A 12,233-nucleotide genomic window follows, 5' to 3' on the forward strand; every position below is an offset into this window, starting at 1 on the left:
ATCATACTTCACCAAGCAGGACTGGTCTGTTGGTGCCACCAAAGTCAAAAGCTTTGGGGAAAACAAAAAGATTCAAACAGTTTCAACACCTTTTTGCCCACCTGAACTCTTCACTAATTAGCTATCCTTTTAGTTTATCTAATTGTACATGTCTGTATCTTCACTCCAAACCTTCAGCATATCAAAGGTCTGCTCGAATTTCAATTTTTCATTTTTCTTCCTCCAGTAAAATGAAAACACAGACAGGGAGCAAATTGGATATTCAGAAGAGGAGTGCGATCCCTTTCATGTGCTCTCAATGCAAGAGTGGACAACACATCCCAAGAGCTACCCCATTTAAACCAGCAGTTCACATAACAGAAATCTGTGACCCCTTTTCTATCTAGCAGCTATTTTTCCTCATTACCCATTATATAGCTGTAATGCTGTAAACTAGCAACAACAGAATTGTTTTTCTTCTTTAAAACAAAGAAACTTAATGATGTAGTTATGTGACACATTCCACAAATTCAGAAAAACAACCATCTTCATATAAGCTTTAAGTAAATCTCAGCTTGTTACATCCTCACTTCTGGACTGCTGAACTCCAGTTCAGTTGCTGGCAGGAGATGCAGCCCATCACACCACCTTTTTTTTTTTTCCTAAGCACTCCTGCCTACCCCAGAAGCACAGTTTCAAGATACAATGAAACAAACACTGCGTCATGCACAAGGTCAAGCACAGCATCACAGCACAGCAAGGTCCAGCTCAATTGAGATATCAAGCCTCAATTCAAGCACATCCCAGCACTCCCTGTGCTGCAGCTCTCAGGAACCAACACCACTGGCCTCTATTCACTTCCTTCACACAGAAATCACAGAAGCCATTAAAATACAGCCTCAAACCAAAGACAGAAACTGCATGATCTACAGCAGTGTTTTTGAGACAAGGTCCTCTAAAAAAGCAGCCATGGAGGAGTGATTCAAAGGGTCCCTGAGTTAATAAGCCACATAAAAATTCTCTCAAACTAAAAAAAATTCAGCCAGGCAAGACCTGATGGTTGGTTGGTATTTAATGAACAAAGAGTAGAAGGGATTTAAATGAAGTTAGCAGAACATTTTTGTCCACTGTCTGACTTCAGGAAAAAAAAAAAGAAAAAATGATCTTAAAAATTGTAAAAAAGTTATAGTAGCATCAGCATTGGTTTGAAAACAGATCTTGACTTAACCTGGAAAATACAACAAACTACAATTTCACCTACCTGCAAGGTGGTAAAAACATGGAGTCCTTCATGAGCACAGATCCAGAAAGCAGTATGTACCAGCATCTTGCAATAGTTTCTGAACTGTAAGAAAAGGCACCAGAAATCATTGCTATCGACCTTCTCTTTACAGCAGCTCAGAAACACGAAGTGCTACACAAAGTGTCATCCCAGCAAAGCGATGGCTTTGTGCTCAGCAGCCAGCGCCAGGGGAAGAGTGCCACCTGCTGAGCATCCCCACCACTGCCACCAGTCCCCGCTCCTCCCGAGGTGCCTCCACTGCTGCCAGCCCCTCCTGAGGAGCCCAGCCTGCTTTTTTTGCATTGGTTTCTTGGTGTACACAGCCACACTGCTGCTGCCAACGGAGCCGTGCTGCCAGCTGGTGGGCACCACCCAGGCACCAGCACTGCTATCCCCAGCTCTCGTCAAAGCTCTCAGCCAGCCTGGCCAAGCTTGTGCATTGTAAGTCTTGTATCTACAACTGCTAAAAGAGGAAATGATGTATTACAGCACGCATTACAGTGGTTTTGTTTACACTTCTGCTGGAGAACTCCCACAGCAATATCTATACTTACCAAAAGAGAACTTGGTTGCCCTTGTACCTCTCATAGCGAGCGCTGGATGACATTATTCTGAAGGAGAAGATGACATTTAATTTCAATGGTAATCCCCAAAGATCATAAGCCATTAATCACCACATTTCAGCAGAATCGCTTTAAGACCTCAAACTCAACTATTTTTGTTCTAAATAAAGGATGTGCTTCACCAGAAAATTCAAATTATTACGGTGTTCTTCATTATCCAAATAGATAACATTCAGCTTGTTCTCTAAGTGCTTAAATCACTCCTACACGTTGGAATTAGCCATAGCAACAGAACCGAAGGCACTAAAATACTTCCAACGCACTTTTTGTGCTTTGTTGGCCTTCCATTTTGTGTGTTCTGAGATCATCTGGATGTCTGAAACAGTCAAAGGCATCCGCAACCCGGAGCTAACATGGGGTACTTCCTACACAGTCCCTTGCAGACAAATGGCAGTAAGCCCTGCCCTCATTGTCAGCAGAGCTCATTAGCTTGCACTCTGTGCCACAGCACTGCAGTGACACAGCTCAGCAAAGAACTCAGCTCACGTTCTGCCACCTCTAAGTGCAGGCAGAGAAACCCCTGCTCACCTCCACAACAAACACCCCGACAGCACCTATGGCACACAGCACCACTGCCACAGTACTTTACCTCAGCTGATGCTCCCTGAAGTGTGAGAGTATGTCCAGCCCATGAAGGAAGGTGTAGATAGTATTTAAGTCCTAAAAAGACAAAAAAAAGAAAAAAAAAAGATATGAGCAATTTTATTCACAGCATCTAATCATTTCTGCATTACTTTCTCCAATACTGAAGTAAGTTCTACAGCCTCACAGGAAACTGTATTGATGCTCACAGCCCAGCTCAGCAGCCAGGCTGGGATGCACAAAATACTCACACTTCAGCTGCTGCAGCAATGGCTGCACAGTTACCTGAGCAAGGCAGCCTGCTATTAAAATGCATCTGAAAACACAATGTACATGAACGGATACCACAGCAAACGCGGTATAACAAGCAGTATGACTTCTCATATTGGATGAATAGCACATCTAAAATGTTTTAACACCTGTTCTAAAGAGGGAAGAGATCAGGGAACTCTGTAGAAATGCTTTGCTAATAGCAAAGAACGTGAGAAAACCTAAACCATACAGCACAGCCCCCGCAGCGCAGAGGGCTACAGCACCTCTCCATAACTCGGTACAAGTGACATTTTGCATCCATCTCAGACCCAGCTGCAGCACAATAAGCCTCTGGCTCAGCCCAGCACCAGCAGCTCCTCCAGCACATTCTGACAAAGGCACAAAGCACACAGGTTTGGATTCGTCTCCCTCCTCCTGCTGTGAGGTCTCAGCATCACAGAGCCACCCTTCAGCAGCCACGGACAGAACCAACTTTCTTGAAGCAACAGTATTCCAACATGCAGATGATTCCACGTGGAAGACAAGATTTTATACAGAATGGGTAATTAGGAGAAGCAGCAGTTTGAGCTCCTCTCTGCACAGAATTTTCTTTATTCACCAACATATTTGCTGTTGGTACAGACCACACGTCCAGGGAAGCTCACCAGGGCCATTCCTCACCCTGGGTTCTGTCCTGAGCAGGTGGGCTGCTGGCTTTAACACACACAGCACGTAGTTACATACCACTGACTCTCCAGCTCAGCCTCAGAAAATATGCTCTGAGTTCTCCAGCACTGCATTTATACAGCATTTGCAAAAGAGAAATCAATATGAATGCTAGCATGAAAATTTACAGTGGGTTTGCTTTAGGAAAGTTCTTTGGCTTAATACCCAGTGTTTAGAAATATAGCGGATACGGACTGTTGTACCAAATGAAAGGTCAGATGTAATTGCAGGCCATGTAAAACCAATAAAACTCCCAATTTTTTTTTCTTTTTTAAATGTCATTACCAAACCCATGAAAGTTAAACAGAAAGCCTGAATGCTTAACATTCATATCTACAAAGCTAGGATTTCCCACCGCCCAGCCTCACTGCAACAACAGCTGTGCACCACCACTGCTGTGAGCTGTTTAAGCTGCATGCAGATAGAGCTGCTGCTCCTGCACTGCTCAGGCTGCATCTCCAAGAAGTGACCACATCCTCATGGCAGCATTGCCCCCGGAGCAGGGCAGCTCCTCTACATAAAGCTGAGCATGAGATGAGGAGCAGTTACTTTAAAAACCTGATGTGTGCTGCAGCACCAGACCAACACATAACCACAGCACAAAGGGCAGAGATCACTCTTACAGATAGCCATGGCAGAAAGTGCCATAAAAACAGCGAACCCAAAGTGCAACAATAAATGGCACACGAGCAGAACTCGGAGCACTCCCTGAGAGCTTACAGGCAATCTCTGCCAACGCATGAGATGATAGTTAACAATAAAGCAAATCCACCATGCGCACATGGACCAAGGTCCAAGTTGGTGGGTTTTTTTATTTTGTAATCTGTATTTTTAGAGCTTTTAACCACCCTGAAACTAAAACACCCTTTAAATAGTACACCCCAATACACTCTTCAGTCTTTAACAGACAACTGCCTGCCCCCGTTTCCTTATGGAGGGGTATGCCCATGTTTTCTGTCCACTCAAGTGATGTTACAAGGGGCACAGAGCAGCAAGCAGTGGTTGTGAACGCTGCCAGGACGGGCTTGAGAGCCATGGGGGCTGGGACGCGGATGCTGCAGCAATCCCTGTGCTATGGGCACCTCCCCAGCAGCAGCGTGCCGCAGTGCCGCCCGCACACTGTTACTCACCCAGGGAAGCTGCTGAAGCACAGCTCACCCCTGTCCTAAGGACAAAGGGAATTCACAGCCTTCTTCGAGTTTTATTTGAGTTAACTTTTAACAGCTTAACATCCACTCTCAGTAAGGAGTGCCCCTGCCACCCAGGCAGCCTGAGGCTGTATCACCTCCTGCGCCTTCGCCCTTTAATCCATGGAGAAGCTGTAGGGGTTGGGATGGAGGATCCAGGGGCAGAGGAGGAGGGTTTCAACTACAGAGTTCTGCTCACAGCATTTTCCAAACAAACCAACCACAGCTCAGCCAGCACAACTGCGCTCTGTAAGAAGCACATTCACATGCTGTAGGGTGGTAATAAGGTTTCCAAACCCTCCTGCGGTGCTAAGGGTGGGCACTTTGGAACAAGGACGAAATTACTGCATCAGAAGTAAACATCAAACAAAAAGCTGATGTTCTGTATGATGTGACCCTAGCCAGGTGTTCCAGTAACACATGGTTATTTTAAAAATGCTGAGCAGGAAATCTGTTCTGTTTCGAAGGAAAGCAGAGTGAACAGTTCCAACATGATCTCATTGTTGTGCATTCTGATAAATCACCCCAAGAGCCATCCTTAGCAGTCAAAGAGGTACCAAGGAAACTGAGGAAGCCATAAATCCCTCCACAACCCTTCTAGCACTGCCCAGCACATTACATGCAAGGGCTGAGGAAGGAGTCCCCACACAGCTGCACTCGGTACAACATGCAGCACCAACCCAGTGCTCTGTTCACTGAAGGCATCTGAAGCCCAAACTGGTACGAGGATAAGGGTTTTGTTCAGCTGTTGTCCCAGATCAAGTCATCTCTGAATTAAAGTAGTTATTTAAAATGTCTAGATTTCAGTAAAGCAAACAAAAGTTCTTGGGAAAACAGACAGCAAGCTGCCAGCAGCTCTCCTCCAGCCTGCCCTGCCTCACCCCGCAGTGATTCAGCAGGCTCCTTATATAGATTGAATGCATCTTTCATTAGGAATCCCGTCAGCCTCAATACAGACTTTGTCACCTGTAGGGGGTGCAGCAGAAGAGAGGAAATGTTGCTCAGCATGGTTTATGGTTTTCATTGCTTCCCTTCCTGTTACTTCACCGAAGGCTGGAATCCGCACCGTTTCCTTTACTCCCTGTTTAAGGCCAATTGTAAAAATAGTCCTCCCAAATTCTTTCCTGATGGTGTAACACTAGAAATAAAAACACAGAAACATTCTCGAGCTGCCTGACCCACGTTCCATATATTCAGAGATCACTGTGGCAGAGGCGCTGACCCCAGGAGGCACCCAGCTCTGCCCCTCGCATGGGAACAAAGCCATCTCTTGGCTGGGGGACCACAACAGGACAGGGCACAGCCACTCCTGGCCCCCACCAGTACGTGCCCTGCTTGGTGACAAGGCTATCTGACTTCATTAATGTTTTTGTGTGAAATAATACCGCCTTTGGGCTCTTCACTTAGAGCTGGGCAGCACACCAAGAGCAGCAATTCCCTTTAAAGCATCCTCCTGCTTAGCTAACGGCCTTTAAACGAAATGGATACACAAAGCTTAGGCGTTATTAGGGAGAAAAGATGGATCACTCAGACACACAGCATTTGCACAGGACAGCATAGCTGAAGGAGCACTACTAAGGAGCAAAGCGTGTCACACCACTTGATGCAAGAAATACCAGAAAATCCAAAAACCAGCCTGAAGTGCCTCCTGTCCAACACAGCAGCAGCCTTGAATTGCTCAGGCTGCTCCCAGTGATGTCTGTGTGAAGTGAACTGGTTCCGCTGCTTCAGAGCCACACAGCATTACTCAGGAAGAAAGCAGAATGTATTTCATGAAGAAATCTTCTCTCTAAAGAAGAGCAACAAGTGAAACCTCTCTGGTCTCAATTAGCAGTCTGCTCACTCCGGGCGTTTATTTAAGAAAAGATGAACTTTCCTAGGATCTTGCTAAAAAACCCTGAATTGTTTATGATGATTTTATAGCACGGGATCACTACAGGCAGACAACAGAACAGCTTCAGATGGCCAAGGGACAGCCTCCTCATGTACCCATCTATCAGACAGCTCCAGGTCTCGGCCACATTAGGACAAGATATCAGGCAATATCCAGGGCTGTTCCATCCCCACGTGGCCCAGCTGGCACACACTGCTTCTGCCCACTGTGCCACCTTCATCCAGCAGGAGGAGACACAAGGGACTGCATTTCTGCCCGGAATCCAGGAAGCGAGTACAACTGACAGCATGAGTTAATAGCACAGCCACCAATAGGAAACTGAAAATCTGGCTTCAGTTTTTCTGGACTGTCAGAAGTAACGTTTGCAGGTTTGGATTGGTTTTTCTTCCTGCAAACACAGCACATCTCTCAAAGGGGCTCATGCAGTTTCCTATGTCTTAAATGCACTTCCCCACAACATGCATGCAGGGCCACAGGCACAGACTTCAGAATTACATTTCACACCCAGGAACAGAAGTATCCTTAACACAAGTTGAAAAAGACAGATCTGCTTTAAGAACACAGGCCCCAGAGCCACCACTACAGCTTATTTCTAGACAGAAAGCATCGCCATGGGACTACTCATTTCCAGGAGAGAAAAAAAAAAATAACAGAAAAAAATAAAGCAAAGTTCTTCTACATGAAAATAAAACAAAAAGTGTCTCTGCTCCCCAGCAACTCCCCCACCCAGAACAGATAAACAGCCTCCACCCATGAACCCTGGACTGTGATGATAGAAGACTCTGGTAGAAAGAAAAACACTTGAAGAATGAGGGAGGGAGTTTATTTTTTATTATTGTTTTTACTGCTGTTTCATCACACTGAGTCAGCACTTCTGGAGCCCTCGCTTTGCACAAGAGGGAAGAAAGAGTAGAAAACTTCCTTTGGGTTTTGCAGAGCAGATCCTGAGGCCCCAGTTGCAGAGCCAGGAGCATCAAACAGCTCCAAGGCAGCGGCTCACAGGGCTTTGGGTATCTGATGCACGGCTCTTATTGAGGCTCAGAACACACGTGCAGCTATGGAAAGCTACCTTTAAGGAAAGCATTGCTATAAAGCTACCATACACTCATTATTTCAGTTTTAGTACACCTTTCAGATTTTTATGTTGAACTCAGAAAACCAAAAGCAAGCTGAGCTCACAGCTCAATCGCATGGGAAGCTCAGAATGCCCAGAATTAGTCACAACAGTCACACCTACCAAGGAGCAGGGGTTCTTATCAAGTGTTGTTCAGTAAGGGACTAAAGAACACAGGAGCAGCACTAAGCCAACAAGTGAAAGGAGAGCCTTCAGGCTTCCAGGTCAACCCACACTTCCTAACCGAGCAGCTCATTATCTGTCACTACCCGCTGCCCCCAGATGACAGCACTCAGGTTAAACAGGGTTTGTCCCAGCCCCAAAGACACCTGTTTGCCTACTTCACAGAGAAACTAAGAGGAACAGGTTTGAAAGCACAAGGGAAAAAAAAGAATCAGGTAGGGAGGGCCTGAATTCTGAAATGCTAAGGAAGAGGATCTTATTTTATCAGAAATTTGGCACAGGAACCCAGGGACAAGGAGAAAGGAAGCAGATGATGAAATCTGAAGGTCCATTATCCATTACTGACAGCTCTGAGTGCCTGCACACAGTTTGTTCCACCAAGCACCTGAGCTCGTGGTGTGGCTGTGCCCATCCAGCAGAAGATTTGCTGGTGCTGCTTCCCACTCTGCCCTGCCAGAGCAGAACTCAGCAGTGACATCCTATCACTGCTCCATCTACACCAAACATCCACCACTAAGCTCTGTTTGACATCGTAAGCTCAAAGATTAACAGGTCAAACAAAAACACTTCACTGCAGTTAGTCCCCAATAAATTAACACCAGGAGTTTTACATAAATGGGTAAGTATAACATGCAGTTTCATAATGGTGTATTTATGATTTTGTCGTATATCATTAAGTATTCCTTTGTGAAATCAAGGAAGCAAAGATAATGTCTGTCAGGAAATTAAGTTTTGCTAAATAAATAATACCGAAGTCAACATGAGATCTCTTACCAATATTGTAACTTGAGTCACCTGCTCAGATGCAGGCAATGCAGAGGAACCCAGCCCTGCAAACTGTCTCAAAACAGCTTGGTACACCAGTACACTATTAAAGTCATCACATTGCTTCCAGTTAAAAATACTGTGTTTTCATTCATCATTAATGACAAGGCATCAGCAGGTTGGGGGAAAAAAAGAGAAGATGGTAATTGCAAACAAAGCACTGCACGAAAAGTAAAGCTCTCCCACAACCTCTTTCAATTAAACCAATGAAAGAGTAAAAGAAAAAGTCAATCTCCAGCTCCTTCATACCCACAGTAATGCCATTAGAGATGAGAAGGAAAGCAGCAAGGTGCCGAGCAGCAGCTCCTCCTGAGCCCTGTTGGAGGGCCCAACACATGGGGAGCAACCACCATCCTGTCCCAGAGACAAGCTGTGATTATCTGAATGCTGATCCTGATAGTTAAATTCTAATACAGCTACAACAACACGCAGTATGTTAGCACTTCTGTATGCATATACACACACATCCCTAACAGAAAAAGGGTAAACCAGTAGCTCTTAATGCTCTTGCCTGTAGGGACACAAACCACTGCAGCAGAGCTCAGAATGCTGGCAATTGGCTGCTGCTTTAAGATGTGCTGCTGTGGTTCTCAGCAATACCTGTGTCAGAAACCACAATGGAGCTCAGGGATCTGAGCCGAGGAGGAAATTTAATGATGTAAGTATATGAAGAAAGGTTTGAAGCCCAATCAATGGTAGTATGAGAGGTACAGGTATCTTCCCTGGTAATTACAAACGATCATTTAAGCGTAAGGACATAAAATGAAGGGGCCATGTTGAGCTGCAAAGCAGATAACATGGAAGGTTCTCCTTCAGTCAGCTCAGAGCAACCAAAAATCAGAGGCTATTTATTCTTACCTACACGGACCTCAAACCAGCCAAATCACAGCTACACCATTCCAGTGAAACCACAATCACCACCAATTTGCAAGGCAACACCCCCAGGGATTCCTCACTCTCCAAGAGATTCAACAGTACTCTCTACGGATATAATAAACCCACTTTCAAATATCAGTATCTCAACAGTATTGAATAGATTACTTTTGCTTGCTAAACTGCCATTATTTACTGCAAATGAAAAAACATCCAATGCTAACTTAATCTGAGCCCCAAACAGGTTTCCAGAAGCACCTCCATCATTAACTTAAGACTCAGACTTTTGTTTCATCAGCTCATGTTGAAGAAGATAGGGTGAGGAAATGCAATGCTGGGGCCAGCAACAGAATGCTGCAACACAGCATTACAACACAGATCTCCGGACAGTTGTGCACATGACAGTAGAAATGAAGAACACATACACCCCTCCAAGAGGAACAGAAGGATCCTGTATTGCAGCTCGGGCATTTTACTCAATACAGCTGAAATTTGGGCACCTGTATTTTGAGCAGCACTCACAGCACAGCAGTGTTTGGTGGGACAGCCAGCCCTCAGCAGCACCTCCTGGGGCAGAACCTGGCACCCACAGCCCTTCTTCAGGGCACAAGCACCCATGACAAATGCTTGAAGGGAAAAAAAATAATAATAATAAAAAAAATTAAAAAAAATCAAAGCATCATCAATGTGCACCATGCTGAGTGCTAAATGCTGTCACCCCCAAATTCTATGTAGCCATACACAGAATTTGCCATACTGCAGGATTTGAGAGACACAAAGTAAGCAGGGAAGTTTCCAGCTTTTTGTAAGAAGGTAGTCGTGCTGCCACCAGTCACGCAGCACTGCCCAGACTGCTTGCTGCAGGTCTGCTGTGCTCCATCAGCCCCTTTCAGGCAACGTACCAGCAAAAACCAACACCACTTGTGAACACCACCCACGAGTGGGTCCTTCGCTTCCGTATGAGGGCTGCCCAGCTGTAAGAAGGACCACTGTGTCTTTTACAGAGTCCTGAATCAAAGACTAAATGCAGCTTCTGAAAATTCAGGGTGCAGCAAGTCAGAAATGTGAGCACAGTCTCCTCTTTCTTGGGCAATACTTACAGCATAATGGTGTCTCTTGTCTGAAGGAAAAAAAGCAGCAGAGGGACAGCCAGGTTCCACCAGTGAGGTTTACAGGGCAGATGGGGTTACATACACTGTTGCTTCTGTCTTGGAAGTCATAATTTTATAGATAGAGCAGCGATAAAAAAAACAGAGCTTTTCCTAAGCTTAAAGCTTTAGCTTGCATGCTTACGTGGGCTTTCTTGCATTTATTTTTGATAACTTTTGTTATTAAGGCCAGAAAAAATACAATTTAAAATGCTGTCAAAATGTTTCTTTCGGGAGACAGGGCAGGAGGCCATAAATTCACAGGACATCACAGCACAGAAAAATCTCAAATGAAAGAAGGTTCTGGTAGCAGGCAGTGACAAGACAATGATGAGACGAAGATTTTCAAATAACAACTACTGACCTGTGGCTCACAGACAAAGTAATTATTGGCCAGTAATTTCATATCACAGACCTATGGCGAGTGTGAGAATTCAGCTGTCAAACGTTCCTACCTTGGAAAATGCTTCCATATAGCTCTTGCTCTATGCCAATAAGCCCCCTGCACCTTACAGCAGCTCACAGTTCACACTCTGAGCTCACAACAAGTCTCATCTACACGCAGAGATCCTGGAAACTGCCAAAGAAACATGGCCCAGGTCCCAGAGTACAGCTGGACAACTGTGCACAGGTCACTGTGTGCTAAATGACAGGCATGCTGCATCCCACCCTCAGCTTGCTGTCACATTTCCTCATTTCCTCCTTTACAGCAGCACTGACAGTGACAGTTTATTTCAGTAAATGGGCAGAAAACCCACCCACCAGGACAGGAGGAGCTTTAAGCTCTGTTCCCAGCAAAGCTGGGCTGCCAAAGCAGCTACAGAGCACAGGGGAGAGAACCACCTCCTGCAGAAGTACCAGACAGTCCCACCAGCTCAGCAACCCCATAAAGCCTCCTCCAACCACCCCGTGAGTCACGTGTAACATCAGCTACACAAGAGTTTGCTGAAGGAAGCACTACCAGCACAAATGGAAGCAGCAAGTTTATTGACAGGAGGTCAGTAGCCTAACACACGACTGCCAGCTTCCTTCCTACTTCAAGTGGGAAACAGGAACAGAAACTCCCTCTGCAACAAGTTGGGAAGACCACTTCTACTTGGCCAAACCAAGGCAGCCTATCACTAGGCTGTGACAAAAGCATGAAAACCCTCCCAGTCGATGTCCAGCAGCAGAAGTGATTTGAGGTCTCACAACTCTGAATACACAACACACAGTAAAGGCAGAACTCTCTCTCCAGCTCTCGTAAATGCAAACTGTTCAGGTGAAAAGTATTGCCACAGCTCTGGAATTCTCTCTGAAGGAATTCCTATTTGGACAAAAAGTCAAACTGTATGTGCCCACAGCACAATGCAAAAATCCTTTCCCTGCAGACCAAGATGACCAACACCTATTAATCAGACTGTGGAGGATGGGACACTTGAATATCAACATCTTACAGTCTTGTTTTTCCCAAATAAGAGATAATTCCATAAGGCAGTTATTCATTTTTTAACTTGTTCTGCTACGATTTGATGCTCTCCTAACATGCTAGAAGATAACCAATAACCAGCAGAGCTAAGGAACGT

General features: G+C 45.2%; 1 protein-coding gene across 7 annotated transcripts in view; it reads right to left on the bottom strand.

The window, feature by feature from the left end:
- The window catches only part of RAPGEF6 (Rap guanine nucleotide exchange factor 6), a 105,833-nt gene that overhangs the window by 83,827 nt on the left and 9,773 nt on the right, over positions 1-12,233 (bottom strand). For all 7 annotated transcript variants that reach the window (XM_090150712.1, XM_090150708.1, XM_090150706.1 and 4 more), the window contains exons 2-4: positions 2,474-2,544; positions 1,816-1,872; positions 1,241-1,324 (exon numbers count right to left, since the gene is read on the bottom strand). In XM_090150712.1, coding sequence (XP_090006838.1) covers positions 1,241-1,324; positions 1,816-1,872; positions 2,474-2,544 — 212 coding nt within the window. The remainder of the gene's footprint in view (positions 1-1,240; positions 1,325-1,815; positions 1,873-2,473; positions 2,545-12,233) is intronic.

The sequence above is a fragment of the Phasianus colchicus genome, chromosome 15 (assembly GCF_987193195.1).
Source record: "Phasianus colchicus chromosome 15, bPhaCol1.hap1.1, whole genome shotgun sequence".
Lineage (NCBI taxonomy): Eukaryota > Metazoa > Chordata > Aves > Galliformes > Phasianidae > Phasianus > Phasianus colchicus.